Source organism: Grammomys surdaster, unplaced genomic scaffold (assembly GCF_004785775.1).
Source record: "Grammomys surdaster isolate TR1022 unplaced genomic scaffold, NIH_TR_1.0 126187, whole genome shotgun sequence".
NCBI classification, from domain to species: domain Eukaryota; kingdom Metazoa; phylum Chordata; class Mammalia; order Rodentia; family Muridae; genus Grammomys; species Grammomys surdaster.
In genome coordinates, this window is record NW_021620993.1 from 1746883 (window position 1) to 1774795 (window position 27913).

The window sequence follows — 27913 nt, forward strand, 5'->3', positions numbered from 1 at the left end:
GGTGCTGAAGTAGCACATAAAGACTGGTGAAGTCCTGTTTCTGGGTGGTCTGGGGGAGGCTGGCTTGTGAATTGGGAGACAGTGTAAGTAGGCTGTCCTTGATCTAGCGGAGACCATCAGCCAGCTCTGTCAGATCAATCTAAGCATGACAAAGAACTCTATCTGTGCTGGAGCCGGACACTCTTTCCCCCCATTGATCTTGGCCATGAGAGCTCAGGGTTGCCTGGTTGTGGCCCCTGGACTCAAACTGGTGCCTCTATAGGTTCTTAGGCCTTTGGACTCAGACTGAGACTCATACCATTGGCTTCCTGGGTCGAAGGCCTGTGGACTTGGCCTGAGCTGTGCTGCCAGCATCTTGGAGGCTCCATCCTGCAGTTGGCTGGTCAGGGGACTACTCTGCTTCCATAGCCACTGTCAATTCCCATGAGAAATGTCCTCTCCCCTCCCCCACCATCTCTATCTATTCCAACTTCTGATACCTCTGTCTGTCCTGCTAAGTCAAGTCAGAGTCCATAAAAAACTGAAGCTCTGGGACCTGAAATCCCAAACGGAGCACCAAGTCGGGAACACTTGACAAGTCTCACATTAGATACTGAAACTGAAAAAGAGAACACCTTTGTGGCCATTCCTACCCATTCACAGAAGAGGAAACTGAGGTCCAGAGAGGACTGTCACCACAGTCTCTCCAGAAGGTCAAGGGGCTCACACCCCAGAGTGAAATGGATCTTAAAAGTAATTTAGGAAAAATTAGCAATGTTAATTACATCTTTAAAACAATCTCCCCCTCAACCCAATGCTAAGCACAGGTATATGCCTCTGAGCCCGGAAGTAATATTTACTCCATTCCTAAGCATAAGCTAAGAAACAGAAACAGCTCCTTCGTTTCCTGACCATTTCCGACAGCTTCATGTGGCTTAGTGCTAAAAAGCATGGAGGCAAATAAAATGCCAGGGGCCACTGCAAATTGTGTTCAAATTTTTGTGTACATGTTATGTGCTTTGGTAATGCTTGGACTTTCCCATGAATGAGTGTTTTTTGCAGTAAGGACACACCTAGGAAACAGAATGTCTCAATGGTGTCGTGGGCAACCCTGCCTCCAGCATACACTAGACTTGAATTTCCTTGCTGTGCCTTGCAATGTGGCTTTCATGCTTTCTGAATGGATAGGGACTGGGTGTATGTAAGTGGAAGCCCATCGAATGGACTGCTCAGAGCATATTTCAGGTTTTGGGACTTGGTCCCCAGTGTGACATTTTGAGGTACTGGGACCTTTAAGAGGTGGAGCCTGATGGTGGGGGTGGGGGTGGGTTGCTGGAGCACCATATTCCCATTCTAGACACAGGGGACTTTGAAAAAAAATGAAGTTGTTCTGCCCAGATTTACTTGTGTCCTAGAATTACATGGAAACACATAGAGTCCTACATAGAAGAGTATAGAATGAGGCCAGTTACAAACAGAGGCAATCTTGGGTAAGAGCTTTGAAAGGTAAGGCCTAACAATTTTGACAAAATGGTGAGGAAAAAGCATCTGGGAAAGTGGTGTGGGGTTGGGATGGGGCTGGGACACACCTGATTCTTCACACTCGCCAAGAGCCATCTCCCTACACCACATCTGTGTGCTGACTGACTGACAGTTGACAGCTGGGCTGGAAAGCATCACTAGTGAGGCTGCATGGAGAGCACCTCCAGCAGTGAGGGTGGGTACCAAGTAGGGAATCCATCAAATAAAGTAGGATATGCCAGGAGCTGAGAGAGGAGAGCACCAGGTAACTGTTGATATCATTCTTAAACAAACTAACAAACAAACAAAGATGAAGGCTCTACAGTTTGATGTGACCAAGCAGTAGAAGGTCACGAAAGCTGCCATGAAGCCTCCTCCCATGCTCCTGTCCGAGAGGGCACAGACGTCTGGAAGTTGTTCAGAGCCTGAAGCCCGTCTCAGTCTTCAGAGGTGCTGTGCAGCCGGGAACTGAGTTTCTCTAAGTTCCAGGAGCACACAATACTCCAAGGGATGAGTTCCCTTAGCCAGCCTAAGGGCTAGCAATATGACCATAGAGGCATCCTTCAGCTTGCTTGTCCAGCAGGGGCAAGTAAAACTAGTAATCCTACAGGTGCAGAATTAGAAGCCAAAGCATCAATAAGAGACACAACAAAACTATGTAACGATGGCACCTTGAGTCTCAGAATACCACCACAGGGGTTTAACACAGCTTCCATATTATAGATGGGGAAACCGAGGCACAGAGAGTGAGAAGTTAGCCTACTAGCCCAAGATCCTGAAAGGGAGACATGATTCAAACCAGGCCACAGTTTTATGGCTTGCTTAGATGTGGTTTGTCCCCAAAGGTCACACCCTGCTGTGCCAGCGCCATCCCACGGTTGGGGGCCCAGACTGAACAAAAAGGAGACAGTGGCAGAACAGCCACTCGAACTAACAGCCTCCAGCCTACATTGTGTCTGCCTTGCTCCCACAGTCCAAAAAGAAGTTCCTCTCCTGCCTTCCCTCTTTCTCTCTCCAACCCAGAAGTCCCTCCTCCTTCTCGCCCAGTGATTGACTTCTTGTATTTATTATTATAGTCAATTAAGGGAAAATTCTGCTACGAAGACCAGTGGGGTCAGAGATACTTTCAAGACTCATCTGGATAAATCACATATTCTGTCAACAATCCTTTGTAGCCTTAGACTGGGAATTAGACTGTGGGTGCTAGAATGGAGTCGATGTCACTTAGGTTGGCTAGTCCCATATGTGGCATTTCTGACCCCGACTTTTTCAACATACTACTTCACTGACCTCCTGGTTCCCCAGAGATATCTTCATCTCCTCTAGAAACTATCTGGGTGCCCAAAACACTGCATCGTTGACGTTTGGAGTGAGTTGAATTATGGTCCCCTAAAGATCTGCCCATGTCCTTGATCCTGGGTATCTGTGAGCCTGACTTTATATGGCTCAGTTGTTACCACACACAGCCACTGATATAATCCACTTAAGATACCAGAGTGACCAGTCCCCAACTCAGCAATGAGGTGACACATACAAGGTAGAGGGGAGGGCTGTGCTGGACATAGGTTGGAGTGATGTGGTCACACACCAAGCACCGCCTGTTTCACCAAAGCCAGAAGAGGAAGAGGTTCTTCCCGGGAGCCTTCAGAGGGGGTAGGGCCCAGTCCACATCTTGACTGTGGACCTCTGGCCCCCAGTGCTGTGAATACATTTCCATTCTTTTAGAGATGCTAGTTTGTGGGTCATGTGTTACGGGAGTGACAGAAAGTGAATGTGCTGTCTCTGCATTCTTACCACATGGACATACTTCCTTTCCTTGAGCACGCTCCCTGCTCTGACTGTTATATCTCTGGATGCTTTGCCCTTGAAAGGTGTCGGTGTGTCTTGTGCACTTTGTGTTTCTGCTGCCCTTCCTGGGGCTCAGATACAAGCAAAGAAAACCACACAGAAGTAAAGAGCAATCCCCAGGCCAGCAAGTCACAGCATGACCCTGGCTGTTTCTGGGAGAGCCTGATCCTTGGCTGTCTTGGACGGAGGGGGTGTGACCAACCCTATTGCTCCTTGTATGGATCCTGACTCCAGAGTAGGCTAGTGCTGGGAAACAGCTGGAGACAGATGGAGATAAAGCCATCCCTGTGTCTAGGTGGCTTCTAACTCCTTTCTCAGCTGCCAAGAGGACAACTTGATGTCAGACAGGTGTCTTCAAGCCCTTTCCTCTGCCTGGAGAAACCTGGAAAGGCACCCTAGAGGAGACGCTGGTCCCTAGCCAGGCTGACCTGACTTGACTCCAAGGCAGCCTAGACCCTGCCAAAGCCTGGGCAGAGAAGCCGGGGCAGCATCCCCACACCTCCCTTTTGAAGAAGGGACCCTCCTGGAGAGTTTGGAATCTGAACCTATAGGCTGCTCCTGAAGGTTTCTGTTATTCCTCGGGGTCCTCTGGGGGTGGGGGGGGGGAGGATATTTGGAGCCCCAGTAACAACCATGGGGACGTCTAAGTTCTCTGAGGAACAGAATGACTGGTCGCGCACCGGCCCGCAGCCCTTCTCCTTTTGTAGCTTCGCTTCCACATCCAAGTAGTGTTTCCTATCCTGCATCCTGCAAGCAAGGCTTGCTAGAGGTCTGTAAAGTACAGTGGCCTTCATTGGGGTGGCCACGACAGCTGCCTGGGGGTACCGGTCAGCCTAGAACCTCGTTCTCCCTTCTGGGTCTCTGTGCTATCCAGGCGGGCTGCAGCTGTGGTCCGGAGATTGCCACCTTCCCTTCTGCCCTGACCACAGACAGCTTTGGCTAGCCTGCCTCTCCTGCGCAGAAGGATAAGCTCTGAACACCTGTCCTCTTGTTCCCACACTCTAGGCATGCATCCCTAGTGGGACAGCACTACCTCACATCCTGCAACCTCCCTCTTTTTATAGAGACCCGCCCTCATTTTCCTTCCCTCTCTCACCCAGCCTCACACCAAGAGCTACCGAGGTCTAGCACCTACACTGTCCTCTGAAAATCTTTGTCATCCTTCAGAATTCTCAGATCTGATCGACGGTGGGCCGGCACCTTGTCTTCATCCATCTTTGGGGCTCCCTGTCTTCCCAGCATCTCTCCACCCCCCTTCTTCCCTTCCTTCCTCCCAATCGCCCCGCGCTCGGCCGCCGCCCCAGGGTTGCGCAGTCCGTTCGGGTATTCCCCTAGTCAGGCATCGGGAGTCTCAGGTTCTCCTTCCTCTGGTCGGGGCGCGCGCGGGGTCCCCCGGGGACCCCCACCGCAGCCGCGTGCTCCTTTGTGCGACCGATCCGCGCGCGGGCGGTGCTGCGTCAAGGCGGAGGCGCATCGGCGCGGCCCCACGCGCACTCCCGCGCGCGGCCCCCGGGAACGGCAGGAAGGAGGCGGCGCGCGGAGGCGGGAGGCACAGAACCCAATCGCTGATCCCCCGGCCGCGGCGCCGCCTCCCCCATTGCTGTGCGCGGGAGCGGGCGACGCGGAGCCTCGGAACGCGCTTGGAGCCCAGATCTGCCGGAGCCAGGCGTCGGGTGAGTGCAGGTGGCGAGCGGGGCGGGCAGCGGAGAATATCTCAAGCAGAGGGCCGCGGGAAACCCGCAGGAGGCCAGCGCCACCAGACAGGGGACGCGTCCAGAAAGGCTGGGCACGGGTGGCGTTCCCTCACTCGGTCGTAATGCGCCTTGCGGGATGGGAGTCTTTCTATGTCAGTCAATACAAAGCCTGAGACTCTGTTCTGGCTGCGATCGCCGCGTCCCTGCCACCTCTCTGGGGAGATCAGTCGGGGAAGGCGGCCGCGGGGACAGCGGGTGGGTGTGCGGAGTCCTCTTGGCTGTGCCCCGCCCCGGCCGGGCTACCGCTCTCCCTGACCCCCTCGCGGCCCTCCCTCCGCAGGCCGCAGCCTCGTGTTTTTCGCAACCATGGTGAAGTTGGGGAACAATTTCGCAGAGAAGGGCACCAAGCAGCCACTGCTGGAGGATGGCTTCGACACCATTCCTCTGATGACGCCCCTCGATGTCAACCAGCTGCAGTTCCCACCCCCAGATAAGGTATGAGCCCCCGACATTCCCGCGCTGCTGAGTGTGCACCCCTAAATCTTCGGCTGCCAACTGAAACAAAAGAAACGCCTTGTCCGCGTTGAGAGGTGGAGGCGGGCTCAGTCAGGAGGAGGAAGGCAGGGCGAGCACAATGTACCCTCGTCATTATGGGTTTGGTGATGCTGGAGGTCCCCCCCCCCGCCTTATATGACACCTTTGTCTCCTCAGTGGAAGTCCCCTTTTTGATTCGGGGGAGTCTCGTGAGAGCCTTGCTGGTTGGTACCGTAGTCAGGGGGATCAGGAGTGAGCTCAGCGAGCTGGTCCTTGTGCCTTCTTGTTGTGCGAGGTTTCAGCTCCACTTGCCTCACTGGGTGTGTGCTCTCACTCCTCTTTGTTCCTTTTGTGACATCTCCAGATCGGAGCACGAGCTCAGCGATGCTAGTGTAACCAGGACCATCTTTATCCTGATGGTATTTTCCCCCCTTGACTTAAAGACTCCTCTCTTAAATACCGCATCCAGTGGGGTATCATTGCTCCACAAAGCCGTTTTCAAGCCATACCGTTTAAAAGCAATTTTTACCCTTAAAGTAGAAGATAGCATCACCGCACGCTAATGTAAAGCTACACGCCCTGCATCTCCAGTCCCAACACACAAAGGAGCTTGCTCATATTCCCACGTGCTTTCACATTTATTGTCTTCATTTCTTTCCCGATAAAGAGGCTCTGGCTCCAGGCTCTGTGCTCATTGGGCAGCAGTAGAATGGGGTATAGAAGGGACCTGCCATGCCTCTTCAATGGTGACTGATGGGGATCTCTTTCACTCCTAAGCTTAGCTTCCCAAAGTGTTTTCATCCCCCTAATTCTATTGTCTATTTTTTTTGGAGGGTGGGGTGGGGGAGATGGCAAAATGGGAGCAGGGAAGGGGCTGCCAGCAGGTGTTCTCCTTCGGGAAAGGGAGATAAGCTGTTCATACACTGAGTGGCATGAACCTGTGTACCCCGTGCCACAGCTGTTGGTCCAGACTGACCTTCATAGGAGGAACAGGGCTGTTGAGTTTTTGACCTCCACCCTGTGATGGGGTGTCAGGGCTTGGTCCCTATCTCCCGAACCCTCCTGCCTTGATACATGCAGCCAAGGAGCACCAAAAGCCTGTGCCAGGGACTCTGTGTCCTGAAGCAGCACCTCTACCAGCCGATTTCCTCTGCCCGGCCCAAGCATCCTCTTTTGCCCTCAGTGTGTTCCGTTCCAGAACTGCCTGGCATGGTCAGTCACAAGAAGGAGGGCTTCAGGCAGCTCCCACATTCTGCCAGCCAGTCCTGTTGCTCAGGAGTAGGCCAGGTGGCTCTGTAAGGTACTGAGTCTCTCCTCTCTTGCGGTAACTGATGGAGATGCTCCTGAAAAGGGTATTCCTGTGGGAAGAGGCCCTTGAGCTAGAAAAGGCTTCCAAAGTTGCCGAAGAGGAGACAGATTCTCAGAGTTCACCAAATGTACCCAAGGTCATCATGCTGAAGGTCACTGGCCTCCTAGAAGTTTCTAGCTTTGCTGCTTAGTCCACTCTGCTTATAGTTGCACACCTCTCACACCTGACATGATTCAGGGGGCTGGGGGATGATGGGACTTCTGAGAGCCAGCTTTCACCCACCTGAGAATATGCACTGTTGCTGAGGGCTGCCATTCCTATCCCGGACACAGCCTTGCCTGACATCAATTAGATGAACTTGCCACACCAGGCACTGTCCTTTGCACTTCATAGATTAAACGCCAACATGCCCACATCTCTGCGAGGCGCCACTACCATTGCCTTCATTTGACAGACACAGCAACAAAGGGCTAGACTAGAGAGTTTTAACAGCCCCGTCCAAGGTCACCTGTCCGTTAGTGGTAGATATGGTTTGAATTTAGGTAGGCTAAGTGGCTACAGATATTTTCACTCTTACAGTTCCAGATGATATGGGCCTTATAGCCTCCAGGTATGAATAAGACAGGAAGAAGCCTTCTGGACTCAGTGTCAAATGAAGCAGATCCAAACTGTGCTCAAGGTCACAAGGCTACATGGGCACAGCTGGCTTGTGAGGATGGCAGGCCAGTGCTCAGTGCTGCCTTGGAATATGATGTCTTGAAGGGATGGATATCCCCCCATCTACTTCAGGAGAGTGGCATGGCGGAAGTAAAACTTGACAGTATACACTGAAGCTCAGGGCGTTCTGCATCAATGACAGGTATAGGCTTTCACTAAGACCACTCTTGAGGCTGGTTCTACAAGTCATGGCTGGAGTGGAGCGTCCCCCCAGTCACTTGCTTGGGTCTGTCCAGAGTCACTCAGTTCCCCTTGTCCTATTGTCAGGACATTCTAAACCATGGAACAACAAAGGACATTCTCCCTCCAGGAGAAGTGTAGGGGGTGGTTGGTTCTTTCCTAGCCCATAGCCACTGCTGGGTACCTGCTCTAGGGAGTGAGTTTGGGGATTGGAGGTTAGTAACTCCTTGACCTCACTCTCCCTGTCCAAGGGAAAGAGAAAGGCAATGGGTCTCCAACAGGGGCAGAGCTGGGGAGACAAAGATGGGAATGTCCCTGTAGCACGGAGCATGGGTTTCCAGGTTCACATGAGAGAGTGGTGGGGGAAGAAAGAAAGAGACCCTCCACACACACTCTGTAGTCCAAGAGGCTCCCCGAGCAGTTTATTTCCAGGCCCTAGTTCTTGGATACTAGGCAGTTGTGTTCAGGTCTCCCCTATGACATACATGTCCAGCAGGTAGCACAGAAATGACAATAGGAGAGAGTAGAGGTGTCCTCTCCACCCTCTGGGCCAGGGCTCTTCTACAGTGGGTGCTCTGTCTGCCAGCCATTATTCCTGTGGCCTGGGCCAGTGAGCATCACTTCTATGTCCCCATGGTCTGTATTTTCCCTGGGACTGCTATAGGCCATGAATAGGCAATGCCTCTGAAAGTGCCTGCACGGAGAGTTCTCAGTGGAAGCTGATCTCACTGCACGGAGGAACGGTGGGTATCTCTGAACTTGACAGTCCCAGACTCACCTGCTCAAGGCAGATGTGTCTGAACACATCTGGCTTACTGCTGACCATATATCTCTCTGTTTCCTGGCTAAGGTTGTCGTGAAAACTAAGACTGAATATGAACCTGACCGCAAGAAAGGAAAAGCCCGTCCTCCCAAGATAGCCGAGTTCACCGTCAGCATCACAGAGGGTGTCACCGAGAGGTTTAAGGTGAGTGGTCCAGGTTGAGCTGCTGCCCTTAGGCTGAGAGGCATCTGCCAGGCTGCAGAGAGGTCTTCTAGAGGGGCAGAAACAGGATGTGATTCTACTTATCCAGGCTGCACAGATCCAACAGTTTCCAGTCTCAACCGGGTTGCTCTCCATGGATTTTTTTTGTTGTTGTTGTTATTTTTTTAGAGTTTTTCCTTTTTCTTTGCCTTGTCCTCCAAAATAATCAGATATCGTTTATTTTTATAACAGGGAAAACCTACCCATGAACTTCCCTTTAGGCAAAGGCAATACACATGAACAAACATTTGGCAAACATGGAAATAGTTGCCTGACAGTTGCAGGAAGGAAGCAGACAGCCCAAGACACTTATACCTACCTATCCAGGGCAGGGCTCTGTGCCTATGCGAGCTCCTCCAAGGGCTCCCACATGAACAGGGTACCCTCCTACATGCCACCTCATGAGGGTAAGGTACTGCTCATTGGGTTGATCTCCCATATGAACTGGGGTTGGTCTTCAAGCCTGTTGTCTGTAGTTCTTGGGTACTAGACTCTCCTACACTCCACCTCATGGGGTGGGGGAGGGGACTGCAGGCTCGTTGGTCCCAGCTCTCTATGGCAGAGCCATGACCAGAGTCTGTCTGGCTGCAGAACCTGTGTGTTCAACCTCCAATTGTTCTTCACCTTCTTCTACCTCCGGCAATGGCTACCGAAAGGGCTGGAGTGCCAGTGAGCTCTGGTGGGAGGAGCCTTCCTCACAGCAAGGGTGTGTGTCTTCGAAATTGCTATCTGCTGAGGAACAAGCCGGGATGTTGGTATTCTGGCAACCTCAGTGTTCAGGAAAGATGTAAGAGAAGATAAAATAGTGCCTATGGACCAGATTCAAAAGGGTCAGTTGGAAGCCATCCTCAGAACTTAATACGTGGTCTTGGATGAATGGATGGCCATCCACTAGGATGTATGAGCAATCTATTCATGGGTGTGCCGCTACAGACACAGTGTAGGGCACCTATATTATCTCTTGTTTAGTTCTTGGGTGATCATGGGAACTACAGAAGACAGGCTTGGGGAATCAACCCTAGCTCATAGCTGCAAGGGAATCCAGAAAAGCAGAGTGTTTTCATGGAGTTTTTAAATACAAATTCCCTTCTTCCTGTTGCTTCTCACTGTGGTCTGGTTCTTCCTGGTACAATGGGTTCCATGAGTGACACTATCCTCTGTGTCCCTCATGATGCTGGTCAGTGAGTAGTATGGTACCCAGGTATTCACTCCATCTGTTGAGTATCTCTGTGTGCCAGGCTCTGAGGCAGGTCCCCAGGCCCCTTGCTGAAGGCACGGGTGATGCATCTGACTTTTCCAGCCTCCTTCCTCTTCCCTGCTAGGAACAGGTATGATTTTCCAATAGGGGCCTGAGGTGCAGAAGTGCAGATGTCTGTGTCTGCATCCCTGTGGGTATGGAAGGGTGTCAGGTGTGCTGAGCTGCTCTTCCTGGATCAGGGGGTGGCTCTCACCATGTTTGAGGTTCATGGCCAGTATTAAGATGGATTGACTTGAGGTCAGCATCTCTGTTCTATGATGGGATCAGCATAGCTGCCATCTGTTGACATATTTTTGCCCATCGGCATCATGGGTACTTGGGATGAGGTACAGGAGCAGACCTGAATGTCAAAGCTACACTGTCTGAATGTCACCTTGCCTGCACATGTCCTGGTTTCTTGTGTCTGATTGGATTTTTGTCCCCAACACACTTTAGGTCAGAGAGTAGTATAGTAGCCAAATATCCTTTCCATCTGTTGAGTGTCTCTGTGTGTCAGGCTCTGTCCCCTTTGGCGTTCTTGGTTTGTGTTTTTCTCACATGCTCACCTGAGATGGGTCCCTAGGTCCCTTGCCTAAGGCACAAGTGACGCAGATTTGGCCCCAGGGCTCTAGGCAGTCATGGCTGGGCCTCTGCATGGTTACCTGGCTTCTGTTGCCCAGAACCTTAGGGCTCAGAAGACCCAGGAAGGCCTCAGACAGTCTCTACCATTCCAGTGGCAGGCTGCTGGTCTCAGGAGGCCTACCTCACCTCTCGCTTTCTCCCGGGTGTCTGGGAAGATACTGGATACAGTGGGGACCCACTAGAGGATTGCTCTGCACTGCAGTATTGCCTAGTCTCACACACGGCTGTCAGTGTTTCCCCAAGCCTAGCTTCTGTGCCTTCTTTATGACTCACCCCCAGAGGATGGCTGGGACTCCTCTCATCTTGGGTTCTAAAACTTCCATTATGAACTCCCAAGATCTGAGTTCCATCTCCAGGCAGGAATCTGTCCCCCTCTCTCTCCCTTCATACTGAAGCTCCCAGAGATGAGCTTATCCCAAGTTCCTGCTGCTCTCTGCCAGGAGGTGGTGCTTACAGAAGCAAGCTTTTTATCTTGTCGATGCCACAAATGCTTCAGGAAGTAGAATGCTGTCTCTCTCCCCATGTTAATCAGGGGGAGACTGAAACAGAGTGTGAGCTCAGGGAGCCTGTTCTTGGGTTGTGGCATTGGAGAGCACAGGTTTGCAAGGGTGTCATTCACTACACCCCTTTCCTCTGCTGACGTAGACCCCTTCCTACACCTACCACTGCTACCTTGCACCCCACAGACCCAGCTTTCCTAACTGCTCCAGCAGCTGAGCCAGATGGCACCCCTGACAAATGTCCTTTTTCCTCTGATGTCTTGTTTGTGTCACAACTCCCAGCCCCACTCCCCTCCAGTTGTCCTCTTTTAAGAAGCTGGACTAGTCTATGCCTCTCTCTGGGCATGGGCCCTGTGATCTGGTATCCCAAACAGTCACTGAAGAGTTGGTCTCATGAAGCAGAGGCTCATTGACCTGGCTCATGACCTTGAAAAAGGAAACCAGGCCATAGCAGCCCCCTGAGATATGAAGAGTGGCCAAAAATGAAGGTGTAGGGCCTGTATGTACAGACAGCACTTACGAGTAGCCTGTGCCAGCACTGTCAGAGTCCTCGATACCATCTCTCTGGCACTTACCACACTCTCAGTAAGAGCTGGCTAAGTAAATGAGTGACTCAGCCATCATTCTGGTAGGCTCCTATGGAAGGGGGTTGGCATGATTTCTAGGGTGTCCCTGTGGGCTCCTTAACAGCCAGGTAGCTAGCTCAACCCATCTAGCCTTTTTACTGGGCCATAGATGGGTATGTGCTCTCTATAGGGGACTCTTGGACAATTGTCACAGGGCTAGCAGATGACAGTCTTAGTCAGGAAATGGCAGAAGCAGGGTAGGATCCCTGCATCTCAGCTGCAAGGGCTGGCTCCTCTGAGCACAATGAGGTGAGCAGTGTCCTGGGGGCACCGAGGGCCAGCTTAGAGGACTAACCCATGTTCTTAGGGCATCCCTTGCTTTTGTCAGCTCTGAGATGCTTTGAAACTAGAAAGTTAGTTCCTCACATGGACCTGGGAGTTCAACAAGGTTCCACCCAGGCAACATACATTTTAGTCAGCTCTACGGTTGGATTAATGTCTCCTGAGGTTCCGTGCTTTTCTTAATGGGGGTGGGGAGGGACACAGTCTGACACAGCAGCAGAAACATTTGGAGGGCGGGAGTCCTTTAGAGGTGCTAAGATTGTTCACCCTTCTATAAAGTTCTCTTGACCTTTAAGACTTAGTGATATTTTCCATGTCCCTGAGTGCACACATACAATAGGCATGTACTTGCTATGCATACTATCATCAGCTGGCTAAAGGTTGGGGGTCAGTTCTGAATATGGGGGCTTGGGGAAGGAACAGGATATCTGGAATCAGGGACCCACCCTCTGAGTCTCCCACCAGGGATTATTCACGGTGACGGTAGGAACAGCATACCATTCTGACGGTGATAGTTTGGATCTTCTGTATGTGTGTAAATTCAGGGAAGGAGATCCTGCCTTTTAGACCTTGAAGCAGCAGATACGTTGTGTGCACATGTGAGCCTCTTTGTCCTTTATTTGTATTGTTAAGGTGTGCTCATCTCAACTTCAGAGGACACCCTTGAAACAAAGTGTCTTTTTGGATATTACACTGTGGTTATCACAGGAGGGTTAATCTCTTGGCTGCAAGGTTGCTAGGTTGGTTGCTAGGTGACAGCTGGTGCAGGGGTAGGGGGTAGGGTTCATAAGATTGCTACACAGGGATAGCAGGATGAATCACCGTGTGGCAGCCAAAAGCCTAGGCTTCCAACGAGGCTTGAGTCAACAGGGAGAGCAGCCATTTAATTAATCAGAGGTGTTTTTACACTGAGCGTAAATGTAGGCTAAGATGTTGCTCAAGCGAGCTAAACCTAAACACTAAAAAAAAAAAAAAAAAAAAAACCCAAAAAAGCAAAGCTGTGCTTTCCCACGTGTGCAGGTAGTGCGTGATGGGCTGTTGGGCGCTTCTTAATGTCCTGGGAGATGGATGCTCCACAATGAGGCAGACTCAGGGAAGGTTTGGCCAGGTTCTCTTCTGCTCCCTGTGCTTCGTGGCTGCCAGCGTGAAGAAGGCTGTCTTCTGAGTTCCACACGTTCTCCCTTTCCAATCCAGTTAAGGGTTCTGGGGTGGAGCCACAGCCCTCTCTGGCACTACTTTAAGAAATTCTAAGGCCAGCCTTGCACATGGCCTCCTTTCAAGGTCAGTGAAGAGCCGGGAGGCTATCTTAGGAGAGGTCACTTAAGGATGGTCCTCAGAGCCGGCAGCCGACGCTGCAGCGCAGGTGTCCCTTGGCACGCTGCTGCAAACGATGCTGTGGGTGGTTTGTTTCTTTCTCTCTCGTCCTTAATGACCTTGAGCTTCCTGTGTGCCTGCTTTGCACACTCTACACTAATCCCCATGGCAGGTTCTAAGTCACACTTATTAACTGTTTATAAACGGTGATGTAATTTTTCTACATCCAATAGAGTATAGGGGGGTGTCTTCATTCATGGTAGCATTAGAAACTTGTTTAAATACCCTGAGGACCTGCAGCTGGGACCACCCAGACCTGTGGCTGCAGCATCCACAGATTCTGGGTCTAGCTGTGGAGTCGGGGCTTCTTCCCAGCTTTAGTAAAACATAGGTTGAATCACCTTGGGGTTTGTGTCTATGTGCTCTTCTCTGTGGTACCTAAAATATTTAGTTCCGTAAACACTTGGAGGTTTCAAGATTCATTCTCTGAGAGATTTTTTTTTCTCTTTCCTTTCCTGTACTGCATTAGTCAGCAAAAGGTTTCTTTCCTTTCCCTTCCCCCTGAGGAATGGAGGACAGAGACAGTGACTTCGCACCATCGACCCGCTCAGCCCAGGCCCTTCGTGAGCCTTGCTTTCATGCCCTTGCTCTTCTCACTAAGGAGGAGCCCCGAGGTCAGCTGTAACAGAGCATAGGACTCAGACCCAGGACACCCAGCCTGCGTCTGTGGTTACGAGTGTCTCTCCTGCTGTTCCTGGCTGGGATTCTGCTGGTTTGTGCCTGGTGGGCAGTGCTGTAAGGATGGTCAGAAGCCAGTGCCTTGGCAGTAGGATGACTGGAACCCGTGCATAGACTGTGACACTTTGGTGAGAGGCAGAAGGCTAAGTGGGAGGGGGATTCTGAGCAGTACTTGGCAACCACACTGGGTCCAAGTACCCTTCCCTGCTTCCCTGGGGTCACCGGAGACCCCTCTCCCCCTCATCGTCTTCACTGGGATCACCCCGAGATCCTTCTCCCCCTCACCATCCTCACTGGGATCACCCTGAGATCCCTCTCCCCCTCACCATCCTCACTGGGATCACCCCGAGATCCCTCTCCCCCTCACCATCCTCACTGGGATCACCCCAAGATCCCTCTCCCCCTCACCATCCTCACTGGGATCACCCTGAGACCCCTCTCCCCCTCATCATCCTCACTGGGATCACCCCGAGATCCCTCTCCCCCTCATCATCCTCACTGGGATCACCCCAAGATCCCTCTCCTCATCATCATCCTCACTGGGTCATACCTCCTTAGTTTCACCAAGGGACACAGTCTGGTCCTCAGTGTTCCTTTCCAGGAAATGCTCCTCAGATCCTGCTGGCCTCCTGCACAGGGCTGCTCTGGCTTGGGGATGCCAGCATCATCCAGGGACATGCTCAGAGTCTTGCTTTCCTCCTCTGGTCCATTAAAACATAGAGAAAAAAAACTCACCATTTCAAAGTAGAGTTTAGTGACATTGAACAGTTACCAACTGTCATACTGCCAAGTTCTAGAACATTTCATTATCGCAGAAGCTCATGTAGACTACGGAGCAGGGAGCCCCACCTCCCGACAGCCCCTCAGAGCCACTGATCAGGTCTCTGCTCCCACGGTGTCCTTTGTCAGGACCCATCACAGAAGTGGAACCATACACTGTGCAAGCTTTTATGTCTTGACTTTTCCTCAGCATCACATGGTCAAGGTTCATCTGTTGTAATATGAATCAGAGCTTCATTCCTTTTGAAGGCCAAGTAATATTCTGTTGTGTAGACATACCACATTTTTTTTTCATTCAGCCATAGTGTTTCTTTGTATAAACCTTTGCTTAAAGGCCTGTTTTTCATTCTTGTAGGTGAATACCAAGAGTAGGATTGCTGGTTGCCATGGTAATTTTTGTAGTTTATGTGTTGTGTTTCTTATATCAGGGCCATCATTTTTCATTGCTATCAGGGTTCCAGGGTCTCCTCTGTACAGTGGTACATCCTTGGTACAGCCATTACAGTGGGTGTGGCATCTCCTTGGTATGATTTGCATTTCCCCGATGCCTAGCCACGTTGACCTGCTTCCTGGGGTCTTGCCCACTGAGGACTTATCTAGACTCCAGCTCCTTGATGGGCCAATGGGCAGCTCAGTCAGCTGGCTCATGTCCCCACTTTTTCAGGTCATGATGCAACTAGTCACCATGTTTTTGATACCACAGGCCTCTTCTGATCTTCACCTCCCCTTTTTCTCACCTCCCAATGAACTCTTTATCCCTTGAGGCTGATGCTCCTCCAGGAGGTCTCCAGAGTCGTCAGAGCTGCCTCTGGGTCTGCCTCTCTTATGACACTCATTTGCCTGTAGTGAGTTGACACCAGGGTGATCCAGTGGCACATGCAGGCTGCTCAGCCAACTCTTGAGATAGATACTTTGGGTAGCTCATGTCAGATCCCCTGAGAAAGTTCCTGGACTACTCGGGGATTGCTAAGGTAGAAGAAGGTAGGACTTTCTGGCTGAAGGCACTTTGATCTCACAGGCCCCTTCATAAAGAGAAAAGCAAACGTTGGCAGGCTTGGTCTAGAGATAAGTCTAGTCAGTTTGTTATGTATTCCTTGTTACATTAATTTTTTTCCTTCTGATTTAACACACACTTGTCTGATTTGAAAATATGGCGGTAGGTGAGCTTTGTGGCAAGGTCTGCAATTCCAGTTAATTGTGAGGCTGGGGCAAGAGGACTGCCAGTTCACAGCCAGCCTGGGCAACTTAATGAGGCCTAGTTTCAAAATATAAGTGGACCCAGGCATCATATCCCCTGCACCTGGGAGAGGCATGGCCCAGAGGGCAGCTCTTTGTGAGCCAATTCCTTTCTTGTCAAGGGAATCTCTAGGTTTTGTCCCTGGCCGAGAAGGGTAGGGGTCAGCCTGGTCTGGAAGCCTGTGGCTCTCTAGGTCTCCTCAGGATACGAAGGACAAAGCTCTACTGGATATGGCCCCATACTATGTGTGAGACTATTTATTTAATTAAACCCCAAATACCTGGACCCCTGCAAGCCATGTTCACGCTGTGTCTGCTGAGTGGACAATTTTTGGGTTGGTTCTAGGTGCCAGAGGCCTGCCTAGGAAGTACTCATTTAGAGGTAGGCTGTGTGCCAGCCTAGGCTGGGGGTGGGTGGGTCCAGGGGTCTGTTCCATGCCTTTCTGTTTTTGTACCTTCACTTCACTCTCCCCTATGTCCCCATCTCTGCTCTGTCCCTAAATCAACCTGATACTCTTAGGAAGACGCTGATGAGGTGACGAAGGTTCACCTGGTGTCTTAGTTATGGTTTTACTGCTGTGAACAGACACCATGACCAAAGCAACATTATAAGGACAACATTTATATATAGTTCGGCTGGCTTACAGGTTCAGAGGTTCAGTCCATTATCATCAAGGTGGGAGCATGGCAGCATCCAGGCAGGCATGGTGCAGGAGGAGCTGAGAGTTCTATATCTTCATCTGAAGGCTGCTAGTGGAAGACTGACTTCCAGGCAGTTAGGACAAGGGTCTTAAAGCCCATGCCCACAGTGACACACCTACTCCAACAAGGCCACACTTACTTCAACAGGGCCACACCTTCTAATAGTGCCACTCTTGGGCCATGCATATATAAACCATCATACCTGGATAACCCAAGTTGTCTTTCCCATCCCAAGATCCTTGGTAAGTTCCAAGGTTCTCAGCCCAGTTTGTGTTGCTGAAACACTGGGGATCTGGCTGTTGTTTGTTTTGTGCATGTGTGGAGGCAGGGGGGCAACCTTGTGTGTCATCCCTCAGGTCCTGGCCACCCTTTTCTTGAGAGCAGGTTTCTCTCTGCCTCGGAAAATCACGTTATGCTAGGTTGGATGGCTGTATCCTGTCTCTGTCTTCCCAGTCCTGAGATTACAAGCAAATGATTTTGTTTGTTTGTTTTAATGTGGAAAGCCTTTAATACCGTGCCAAGGCAAAGGATCATAATGGAGAGGGTCTGGTGAGGCTTAGCTGCTCACTCATGGCAGCCAGGAAGTTGAGATGGGGCAAGGACCCAGGGATAAGATGCCCCTTCAACCTCCCCTCCCCCCAGTGCTCACTTGTTCTAACCAGTCCCCACCTCCTGAGAGTCTCTTCCGATATGAACTTGTCCATGGAGTAACTCACTGATAAAGTTGGCACCTATACAATTACCCATTCATCTCAGTAGATCTACCAGCTGCTGACCAAATCTTCAATAGTAAGTGTTTTAGGAGTACACTTTAATATTCAAACCTAAATGGTAGCCCAGTAGCCCCAGGATACAGGAATTCTGCCCATAAGTGGGACCCTCTGTGTCCATGGTTTCTGCTCAGGCCAAGCACAGGGAATACGTGGGCACCATTCAGTAGTCCTGATGCCATTCTGATTCCTGATAGTCGCTATCACTGTTCTTGGCGGGGCGCCAGTGATGTTAACACAGTCTGGTTTGTGCCCAGTCTGGGTCATTCATGGCCCCTCCCAGGTTCCTAGCTCCCCTGGTGTCCTGACGGCCCAGATGAAGGTGTTTCCTCTTTGATATCTAGGCCTTTGTCATGAACCAAGTGTGACATCAAGGTTTTTCAGCTTCTGCATGGAGGCCGGAAACACGAGGAAAAAGGGCTGGGTGTGCCCACTGTGATCTCTTGCAGACCGTAAACATCAGCATGGGACTGGAACCTCTATTTCATAGAAGGGAGACTGAGGATCACAAGGGGTCCCCTTCTCAGGCCCTCTTCCTTCTAGCCCCTGTTGTGAAGGGCTGGTTCACCCTTCTTTTGGTTCCTCTGTCCTGCAGTTGATTGAAGGATGAGTGGTTGGTGGTCTAACTCTCCTGGAGGTGGACTGTTTGTCCTTGTAGGGAAGGCCTCAGGGAGACTCCTCAAACCTGGAGGAATTGCAAATGTCTGACTCGGTCATTTTGTTTGGTGTTCTAGAATTATCTCACGGGTATGTGTATGTGGGGGAGGGGAAGAGGTCATGAAGGTCTCCAAACTGGGACACACTTTATTCCCTGGAGTCAGGAAGGAGCTCATGATTTATTTGGTACCTGCCCATATAGCTGGTGTTCAGAACAAGACGGGGTGTTCCAAACCCTCCCTGGGGTCCAGAGATTGGCCAGGGCTTTAAAGGGTAGGAAAATGAGAAGACACAAAGTGAGTTTTGAAAAAGGTTGGGGTATCTGCAGAAGAAATGTGTGTGGGGAACTGTCTTTGAGGAAGGTGACCCAGGCCCGTGCTCCTTAGCACAAATCCTGTGGCTGCCTGAACAAACTACCACAAAGTGGGGGAACCCTAGATGTTCTCAGGTTTTTGGAGGCAAGAGAATTCTGAAGTTGAAGTGTCTGTGGGATACGTTGTCTCAGAGTCCTGTTGTGGAGTTACCACCATCTCTGGAGCTGCTGCGTGGTAGAGATGTATTATTCCAGCCTCCACCCACACATGATGGTCCCACCAGTGTATGTCTCTGCCTCAGTCCCTTTTCTTGTAATGACACTGGCCAGACTTGACAAGCTAAGGACCTCATCTGAACACAACCCATGTGCAAAAGCTCATTTCCAAATGAGGCCTCAGCTCCAGACACTTGTGCTGGACACACTGTATTTCCCTGTGGGGTGTGTGGGGTGGAAGCATGGTTCCTAGTCCTCTTTTGTTTTCTAGATACCTGTAAGGCTGACAGCCATTGTCCCCTGGCTTTATGATTATTTAATATTAAAAAACATTAATAGAGTATTAAGAATAAAAAATTAATACAATATTAATTACCTGTGTGTAAGAGAGAGAGAGAGAGAGAGAGAGAGAGAGAGAAACAGAGACAGAGACAGAGAGACAGAGAGACAGAGAGACAGAGAGACAGAGACGAGATAGACAGACAGCTTTCAGGAGCCAGTTTTCTCCTACTATGTGGGTTTCTGGGATTGAACTCAGATCCTCAAGCTTGGTAGCAAGCACCTTTACTCATGGAGCCATCTTGTCAGCCCTGCTATATTTTTTAAAATTTTATTTTATTTTACTTTGAGGCAGGATCTCAAGTAGCTCAAACTGGCCTTGAATTTGCTATGTGGTTGGAAATGAACTTCTGATCCTCCTGAAGTGCCTGGGTTACAGATGTGCAGCACCTCTGTGACTCAGCCCCGTGGGCAGGGACAGTGAATGGAGAGGAAAGGCAGGAAGCCGGCTCCCTGGCAGGGAGGATTCCTGCCAGGCAGTGTGTCTGGGTGAGGCGACCTGGGTTGAGATCCTGATCCAGCCCCACCTCTCTGTCAAGGGCCCAAGTCGCCTGGGAGTCATGTGGCCAGTGACAAGGCTGTCCTGAGTCTGCACAGAGCTTTCCTTGTAGCCTAGGATGCTCAAAACACATGGTGACATATGGATGTGTTGAAAAGTTAGAGCCATACAAAATGTCCGACCAATCAGTTTCCCCAGGCTCTTTGCACATGTGCACCTACCTGTGTGTATGATGGCTTGCGCCTGTCAATCAGCTGTCCTCGAAGTCCCAAGGCGATCTCTGCCTCTTTCCACAGGTCTCCGTGCTGGTCCTCTTTGCCCTGGCCTTCCTCACCTGTGTCGTCTTCCTGGTTGTCTACAAAGTGTACAAGTATGACCGCGCCTGCCCTGATGGGTTTGTCTTGAAGGTAAGGCCTTGCATGCCCACCCCACCCCCGGCTTCCAGGATGCCTTTGAACCTCTTTCCTCCCCAATCTTAGGGCCTTATAGCAGCAGGCTGTGCACCTTCAGTGAGAAGGTCCTCACTGAAGACCCTGCCTGGGCAGCCAGGCTTGTCCCTGGGGAAGATATCCCCCAGGGGTGGGGGTGGGGCAGAAAGTGCCAGTCTGACATTCCATTCAGTACCTGGCAGGAGTAGGGTCCAATGACCAACAGGAAAGCCCTGCCCAAACTACACAAAGGGGACCACCTGCCTACAGGTTGTTCTTGGGTTCTCCTGTGTGTTCTGCTGCAGGGGCCATGTTGGCACCTGCACCCATGGAAATGTGCTCTCTGCTTCCGTGCCTCCTTCCCATGAGCCTGCTGTTGGCACAGATGCATTTACATAGGACTAAGGAAGCAAAACTGGAGGGAGGGAAGATAGGGCGGAGATAGGAGATGGAGCAGAGCAGAGGTGTAGCCCACTTGCTAGAGGCTTCCATGTCTCATTCGCTCTGGTTCTGAACTTTCCAGAGCTGGTGCAGGCTTTGGCACTGCTCAGGTGTGATCAGAGCAGGCACTGAGAGTGTGTGTTAGCCTGCACCGCATGTGTGGATCCTTGCTGGATGGATGTGTCTGGGGTTTGCTGACACTGCAATGCCTTGGCAGAGCAAGTTAGAAGAGCTCAAAGTTCACGTACCGCAGACAGGACCTCCTTCTCTACCTTTTACACACTACAAGGTCCTTTGGGGCTTCTGCCTTTCAGTCCTTCCTTCCTCTGGACTGTAGATACCTGCCACATGAGAACACTGGTTGCTAAGTAAGCTATACCCAGGAGCAAAGAGCCCACCTTCCCAATGCCTTCTGGCTCAAGAAACATGAGACAGGCAGGTGGGCAGGCATGTGTGTACACTGAGTGAGGAGGACTTGGCATGGAGTATGGGAGTCTGCCCTTTCTAGAAGGTGGTCCACACTGGGAAAGCTTCTGGAACATAGGGCAAAGTAGGAGATGGAGAGGTAGAAGGTGGACTGGGGTATGCTTGGTGGCGTTTAGGAGAGTGGCCAAAGTACAGCAAGACTGTACACTGCTCAGCACCCTGAGCTCCTAGCAAAGGCCCCAGAAAAGGGTGTGTGATGAGGATGCTCCCTTGGGTCACCTGGACACTGGGAGAGGCAGATAGTGTGCTGACAGAAGAGGCTGCTGCAGTGGGGCAGGGATGAGAGGGTCTGGATGGCTGACACAATGGGGATGGAGACGCAGACCCGTGTGACAGTAGACAGACAGGGAGACTGAATTAGGGAGGCCATGAGGGACAGATGAGGACCACCTGGCCTGAAGCTGGGTGACTCAGGCTGATCATAGTGGGCAGTGGCACCTCTGTGGGAAACAGGATTGGTAGGAGATAGCTCCCTACTGTAGCCACTGTCACAGATGACGGTCCAGGACTTCAACCACAGATCTGTCCTGGGTTTTCTGCCTGGCCCATTGTCTCTGGTCTGGGGCAGGCTCCTTGCCCAGCACAGTGAGAAGCTAAAACTGTTGGTTCCATTCAGCAAATCCAAGTTCTGCGGGAGAAGCTGGTACAGAAATGTGACGATGAAGAAGATGGAGGCCTGGTCCCAGGCTGACTTCAGCTCAGATCCCTAGCAGTGTGGGAGGAGACGGGATCTGAATGTAGAAAAGGCTCTACAGGGATTGCTGTCCACACTCCCTTGGGAATCCAGAACTACACAGGTAGTTCTGGAGTGCATTGCTGTGGGCCTGTACATTTTCCAGTAGTGTTTTAATGGCAGCAGGTGGTGGTGGTGATCTGGATGATACAGCGAGGTGGGTGGGGGAGGCTTTCCTCCTTCCCTGCATTCAGGCACACATACATTCCACATCTACCTGGGCCAGAGGGCTGGTCATGAGGTCTGTGAGCCACACTTGTCCTGGATAGCCACCTACAGACCTTAAGGGGGTGCCTCTTCCCTTTTACCAACGGGAAACAGGGTTCAGAGGCTCTTTGTCATGCCCAAGGCCATGCTGTCAAGATCCTTCAACTCTTCAGCATGTATTATCTGGGGGCCTCTGTAAGTGTACCAGCTGAGCTGGGGAATCTGCAGGACAGGATGCCTGGGGGTGGAGGGAAGGGAACCCCAGAAGCCTGGGTCTTACCAAGCAGCCAAATGGCCAAGCTGATTCTCAGTCTTACCAAGCTGAGAAGTGTGCAGAAGCAGATAAAAGGCAGACAGCACCAGGGTCATGATGTGTGTGTGCCTTCAGTCCTAGCACTCAGATGGAAGCAGCCTGGGCCATAGGAGATCCTATTCGTACTCCACAGTAATCCCAGCCCAGGCCATTTGACAGTCATGCTCCTTCCACGACATCCACACAGGTGACTTGATTTCTTTTTTACCAAAAGGGTGAGTGAGAACCTTTCTCCACATGGGTACAGACTGAATGAGCACCTGTGCCCCCAGCTCCTTCTGAGGTTCTTGACACCATCAGCCCCTCAGAGGGCCTCTCAGCATCTTCTAGTGGCCATGTTATGTGGGAGGTGTCAGACAATACCTGCTGTCCTCTCAGCCAGGCGCCTGGATGGCTGGGCCATTTCCCAGCTGCTCCTGGATGCCCACGCCTGCCCTGATGTCTTGCTCCTTGGGTCTTGGATACATGCAAAACTTTAGCAGGGTCCTGTGCTGTGTGTGTGCTATACTGGACAGGAGTCCTTCCTGCAGCCTTCCTCCCACTTCTCCAAGGACTGGAAAGGGGTATGGGCCAGGACAGAGCGAGGGTGGAGCTGCAGGCTAGAGGAGCTGCATCAGCTATATTCTTAGATGGCCTACATAGCTGTTTTCTTCTGTAGCATAGAGGCTTTCCTTGTGCCAGGCTAGGGTCTAGACTACTCTGGAGGGTGCTTGGAGTGTTTGATCTTTTCTGTTTATCATCTTTGGCCCCACACCCTGGCTTCTTTCTAAGCTGTCCCATCCTGACTTCCATCCTTACAGGGGAAGCAGCCAGGCTGTGGGGCACATTAGCCCTATTATAAAGATGAGGGGACTAGGGCTCTGAAAGACCACTTGAGATCTCAGCTGAGACTATGGTTTGAGCCCAAAGCTAGGTTTTGTCTGTAGCAGCCGGCTTCAGGCAGTGCTAGCCCCTGGGATGCTGTACCCTCTATTGCTTTGTGGTCTCTTCTGAACTAGCTCTCGGCACTCCCGGGAGCCTGCAGGCATTTCTAAGCTTTATACTTTAGGGTCTAGTGAGCTGCTGAGACCCCTCTCCACAGGCAAGGGCTGATACTTTATATCATTATCTACCTGACCAGAGGTGGAGACACTTTTGAGAGGCTCAGGGGTTGACAGCTCAGAAAGGACACACAGGGCAGAGTCTGAGCTGTTAGAGGTGTGGCCTTGAGGATGGAATCACGGTTGTATTTTCAGATGATCCTGAGTGCTCACTGGGCCCTGCACTGTTACCATTCATAACCTTCCCAGACCCCAGTGATGACCCACAAACCCTGCATGCTGCCAGCTCTACCAAGATTCTTTATATTCTGCCCTATACATCTCCTGAGGAGGAGGCCAGTTGGACCTTGGTGAGTGACCAGTAGGGCTAAGTTAATTACTGCCTGTGGATTAGGCTGTGTCAGGTTCTTAGCCACCTGCTGACCACTCTCCACAGTCCCAGGCCCTACACCATAACAGACTCTGAAGTTCTTAGGAGAGAGGGCTCACTCTGAAAGAACAGGACCTTCCGTAAGTAGCTTCCAGATTTGCCCAGACAGCTGCTCTCCACGACCATGGCCGCCTTTCTCCATCAGCCTCCTTCAGACTCAGTCCTGTGACACCAAGCAGTAGCAGAGTGATGTCAAGTAAATCTGGATTCAGAGGGCGATACTGCATCCCGGCTCCAGTGGCCTCTGGCTGAATAAGGACCACACTGCAGACAGCGCCCTGCATCCTGGTTCCATTCATACTCACACATGGCACACAGGCATGAGTGCATGTGCACACACTTGAGGCCAAGTCAGTCTTGTGATCTTACGTCTCAATTACCTTTCCCTGTCCTCTTTTAAGACAGGGTGTCTCACTGAACCTGGCAGCCAGGGATTAGAGGTGTTCCATCTCACGCTCCCACTGTGCAGGTCTGAGCCACCCTGACTGCTCTATCTCTACCTCTGTGGTTGTGAGGGGTTGGCAGTATGGGAGTTGCTGCACCAGGAAGTATAGGTGGCCTGCACACATGAGGTCATATGCATCAAGGCAGGAACTCACAAGTGCTGGCTGGACTGAAGATGCCAGTGGCAGATTCTGGAAAAGAACAGGTTGGACCCATTGTGGGTAGAGATGATGGAAAGGTCTGTTTCACATTTTTTATGCTCTTGAGTTGGGTGGGGAATCTGGGATCAACACCCTGGATGGGTGGCCCATCTGTGGTGGCAGACAATGACAGGAGGTCCCAGCTGGAGCTGTGTTTCCATATCTGCTTGTGTGGTTCCTCTATCTGCTTGTGTGGTTCCCTTATCTGCTTGTGTGGTTCCCCTATCTGCTTGTGTGGTTCTCATATCTGCTTGTGTGGTTCCCATATCTGCTTGTGTGGTCCTCATATCTGCCTCACGAAGCCTCTTCATCTCTCTAGGCTCCACTTTTCCACCTATGAAATGGGCTGAGTGGCATGAACTGAGAGTGAGAGTGGCATGAGTGAGAGAGCTGGCCTGAAAGTACTCTAAAGACCTGGGTGTAGCAAAAAAGAAGGCCATGTGTGGGTGCACACTGCCATCCCTCCCTTCCTTCACTGTACGAGGAAGGAAAGAAGGCTTGAGGTCTGTAGGACATTCTCTAGGGCAGGGCATCCAATTGGGTTGTCCCATGAACCTGCCCTTGGCTTTCTGACTCAGGCAACAGAAAGTTCCTGGGAACTACTTGCTGATATCCTGGGCTACCTGCCTACTATACTGACGAGCTAACCTGGGTTTGGAGCTGGAGGAACTAGGCCATCTGAGAGGAGAGGGAGAGCAACTCAGCATTGTGTGTACTAGCCAAGGGCTGTGGTGCTGAACTCCTCAGGGAGACACCAGGAATAAAGATGGCCTCAGCACAGACCTGCTAAGCTACCCTAGACTTAAAGAGACGAGTGTCTGGGTCTAAAGCTCCCAAATGACAGGCTTCCACCTCTGACTCAACTGTGGGGTCTTGGATTCTCATCTGTGCAGGCTTGGTATGACAGGGTTTGGATGGCTGGACAGGATGGGATACTTACTGCCGGTCTCAGAAGTACAAATGGAAGGCAGTAGAGGGAGTCAACCGTCTGGAGTTCTGGGTCCATCTGTCCCTGCCCTGTGGCTTTGGGGATTTTGTTCTCTAGGCAGTCAGAGATGGCTGAGAAGGGGAGATGTGGACACTGGCGGGGACAGCTGTTCTTTGGGAGCCATCCCCAAAGCTGCCTGTTACAGCCATTCAGATTCTCTTGGCTTGGTGCTAGTTACATGGCCTTACAGGGCTGTAAGGCAGATCAGAATCGTGGGTGCATTGGCTGGATTGGCTGGTATGCTAATTGAATGGCTCAGCTTGGAGGATGGCCTGCAGGAAGCAGCTAGTTCTCTCCTCCTACCATGGAGCTCCTGAGGATTGAACTAGAGTTGCCAAATTTGACAGCACCTTTACCCACTGAGCCATCTCACTGCCTGCCCACAGAAAGCCCTCCTCAGTGCTCCTCCTATTTCAGCTGGATTGTTTGTAGGCGTGTCAAAAGTGTCCTTGCTTCTAATAGATGAGTGTGAAGGGAGGCACACTGCCTGTTACCTCTATCCTGGGAGCCCACTGCAGCACTGCCAACTTCTACACAGCTGTCTCTCTGAGGGCAGGCTGCACCCCTCTGTCCATGTTAGTGTTTCTTCCTGCAAGTTTAGGGGAGATGCTTAGGAGCTATTGGCGGACAGTAACTACAGACACATGCTGGCATGCCCTTGTATCTACTACATCTCCACGGCCTCCTGTCTTCCAGAACACCCAGTGCATCCCAGAAGGCTTGGAGAGCTACTACACGGAGCAAGACTCCAGTGCCCGGGAGAAATTTTACACTGTCATAAACCACTACAACCTGGCCAAGCAGAGCATCACCCGCTCCGTGTCACCATGGATGTCAGTTCTGTCAGAAGAGAAGCTGTCGGAACAGGAGACTGAAGCTGCAGAGAAGTCAGCTTAGCGAGCAGGGCAGGTTCCTTACAATGTGTCACTTGAAGGCAACAAAGGGACTTTGAGGGACATTTCATTAAATATAATTACCGATAATTTAGAGATTACTCATTTACGGTGCAATTGCTTCTGTTTGCTAATGCTGCTTTGCAAATAAAACTTGCTGCGGACCACCCACAGGCATAAGAACAAGTGCATCTCAGCATTGCTTAGAGAGCTTGATGCCACTGTCGATGCTGAGGAGTCTTCATTTAGCTCCTTCACTGGGATTCACTGGATACTGTCAAAAGGCAACTTACACTGGCTATGCCAGGGGTCTGGCCATCAGAACAGTGCATTTGGTGGTTTCCTGTTTTCTTTTATGCCCCTTTGCTATCTGCAGACCTTACTCCATAGCCATATCTAGAGTGATCCCGTGCTTTGCTGGTGGCAGTGCTGACTGCCAAGATGCACTGTTGAGCGGCGCAGAGAAGGGAAGGTGTGCACCACGACGCAGCCCTGCCAGGCAATTCTGGGTGGTTTTCTTTGGTGTGTCCCCTGAGCAGAGCACAAGGATGGGGTGGGAGAGGAGCCGGCTCTGGGCCAGGGGGTTGCCGAGCCTGTTTTTCTGTGGGTGGGCTGTCTGCTGGTAATGTGGTAGATAGAAAGAAAACCCACTGGCTCTTTTCTTTCCTGTTATGAATATATTTGCACGTACAGCCCTGAATGCAGGTGCAGTTTTGGTTTTTTGCTTTATTAGCCAGTGGGCAAAGTGAAATGTAATTTTGGGTAAGTCAGGGCTACTTTAGCTTTTCTTCTGTGAACAGATGTGACTCCTGTGCTGTGGGAAGGGGGCAGGACGGCTGGTGGGGGGCTGATGTGGCACCTTGCAAATAGAATATCTAAGTCCACAATCTTTGTAACAAAAGTATGTTTATGTTTCAATCTGAATCTTGACATTAAAGTATATGTTTACAAAATCACCAGTAGGTAAACTAAATGTGTAAGACAATTAAATAGAAAAAGCGATTCCTGATTGTTTTCTTCCATGTTCTCACAATGTGTTGTGTCTGGTGGGCATGTCAGAAGTCTCAGCGTTCTTTAGTAGGTCAGAAATAAATGGCAAAATAGTCTGAGACCTTTGTGAACAAGCATGGTGACCGCCATCAGCTCCACTAGTGTGTCCTGTGGTGCGTGACAGGGACAAAATATTTTATTGTTGGGGTGTTCTGAAACAAAGACCATGAGCTTACCCCAGGGGTAGGGTCACACAGTCCAGAGCTTGCAGTGCACTGGGAAGCTGTAAGGAATGCATAAAGAGCAATAAACAGGTGCCAAAACTTGTCTAGAGAGGGATCTGACTCACAGACCGTGTGCGTGCAGTAGGCAGGCCCACTGTGTTTTCTAGGGTAGCCCCTTTACCCACTGTGAACTCTCCCAATGTAACTTCTCACATTCACTCTACGAATAAAGAGCTCGTGGGTCCCTGAGCTGCACACTGGACTGTCTGTACTTGTGTGCTTCAGCAGGAATTGTGCGATCCAGGATACATCTATACACAGATGCAGGCCATGTGCCATAGACTTCTAGTTCTCAAGAGACATCCCTGAGGCCTCTTCTAGAAGGGCAAGTAAGCAGGAGCAAAGGCAGACGGCCTACTCTTCTGAGATCCACACCCTT

General features: G+C 51.1%; 1 protein-coding gene across 2 annotated transcripts; it reads left to right on the plus strand.

Moving 5' to 3' along the window:
• The first annotated feature begins 4668 nt into the window (after window positions 1–4668).
• On the plus strand, window positions 4669–27728 carry Nsg1 (neuronal vesicle trafficking associated 1). Of its 2 annotated transcripts, none has more exons than XM_028758076.1 (5): window positions 4669–5297; window positions 5383–5537; window positions 8633–8749; window positions 19954–20064; window positions 26064–27728. In XM_028758076.1, the coding sequence occupies exons 2-5, from the start codon at window positions 5409–5411 to the stop codon at window positions 26262–26264; spliced, it is 558 nt and encodes a 185-aa protein (XP_028613909.1). In that variant the 5' UTR covers window positions 4669–5297; window positions 5383–5408; the 3' UTR covers window positions 26265–27728. The 2 variants fall into 2 exon arrangements, with proteins under 2 accessions (XP_028613909.1, XP_028613908.1); XM_028758075.1 differs by having other exon boundaries at window positions 4675–5021; window positions 26064–27260.
• Window positions 27729–27913: the final 185 nt, after the last annotated feature.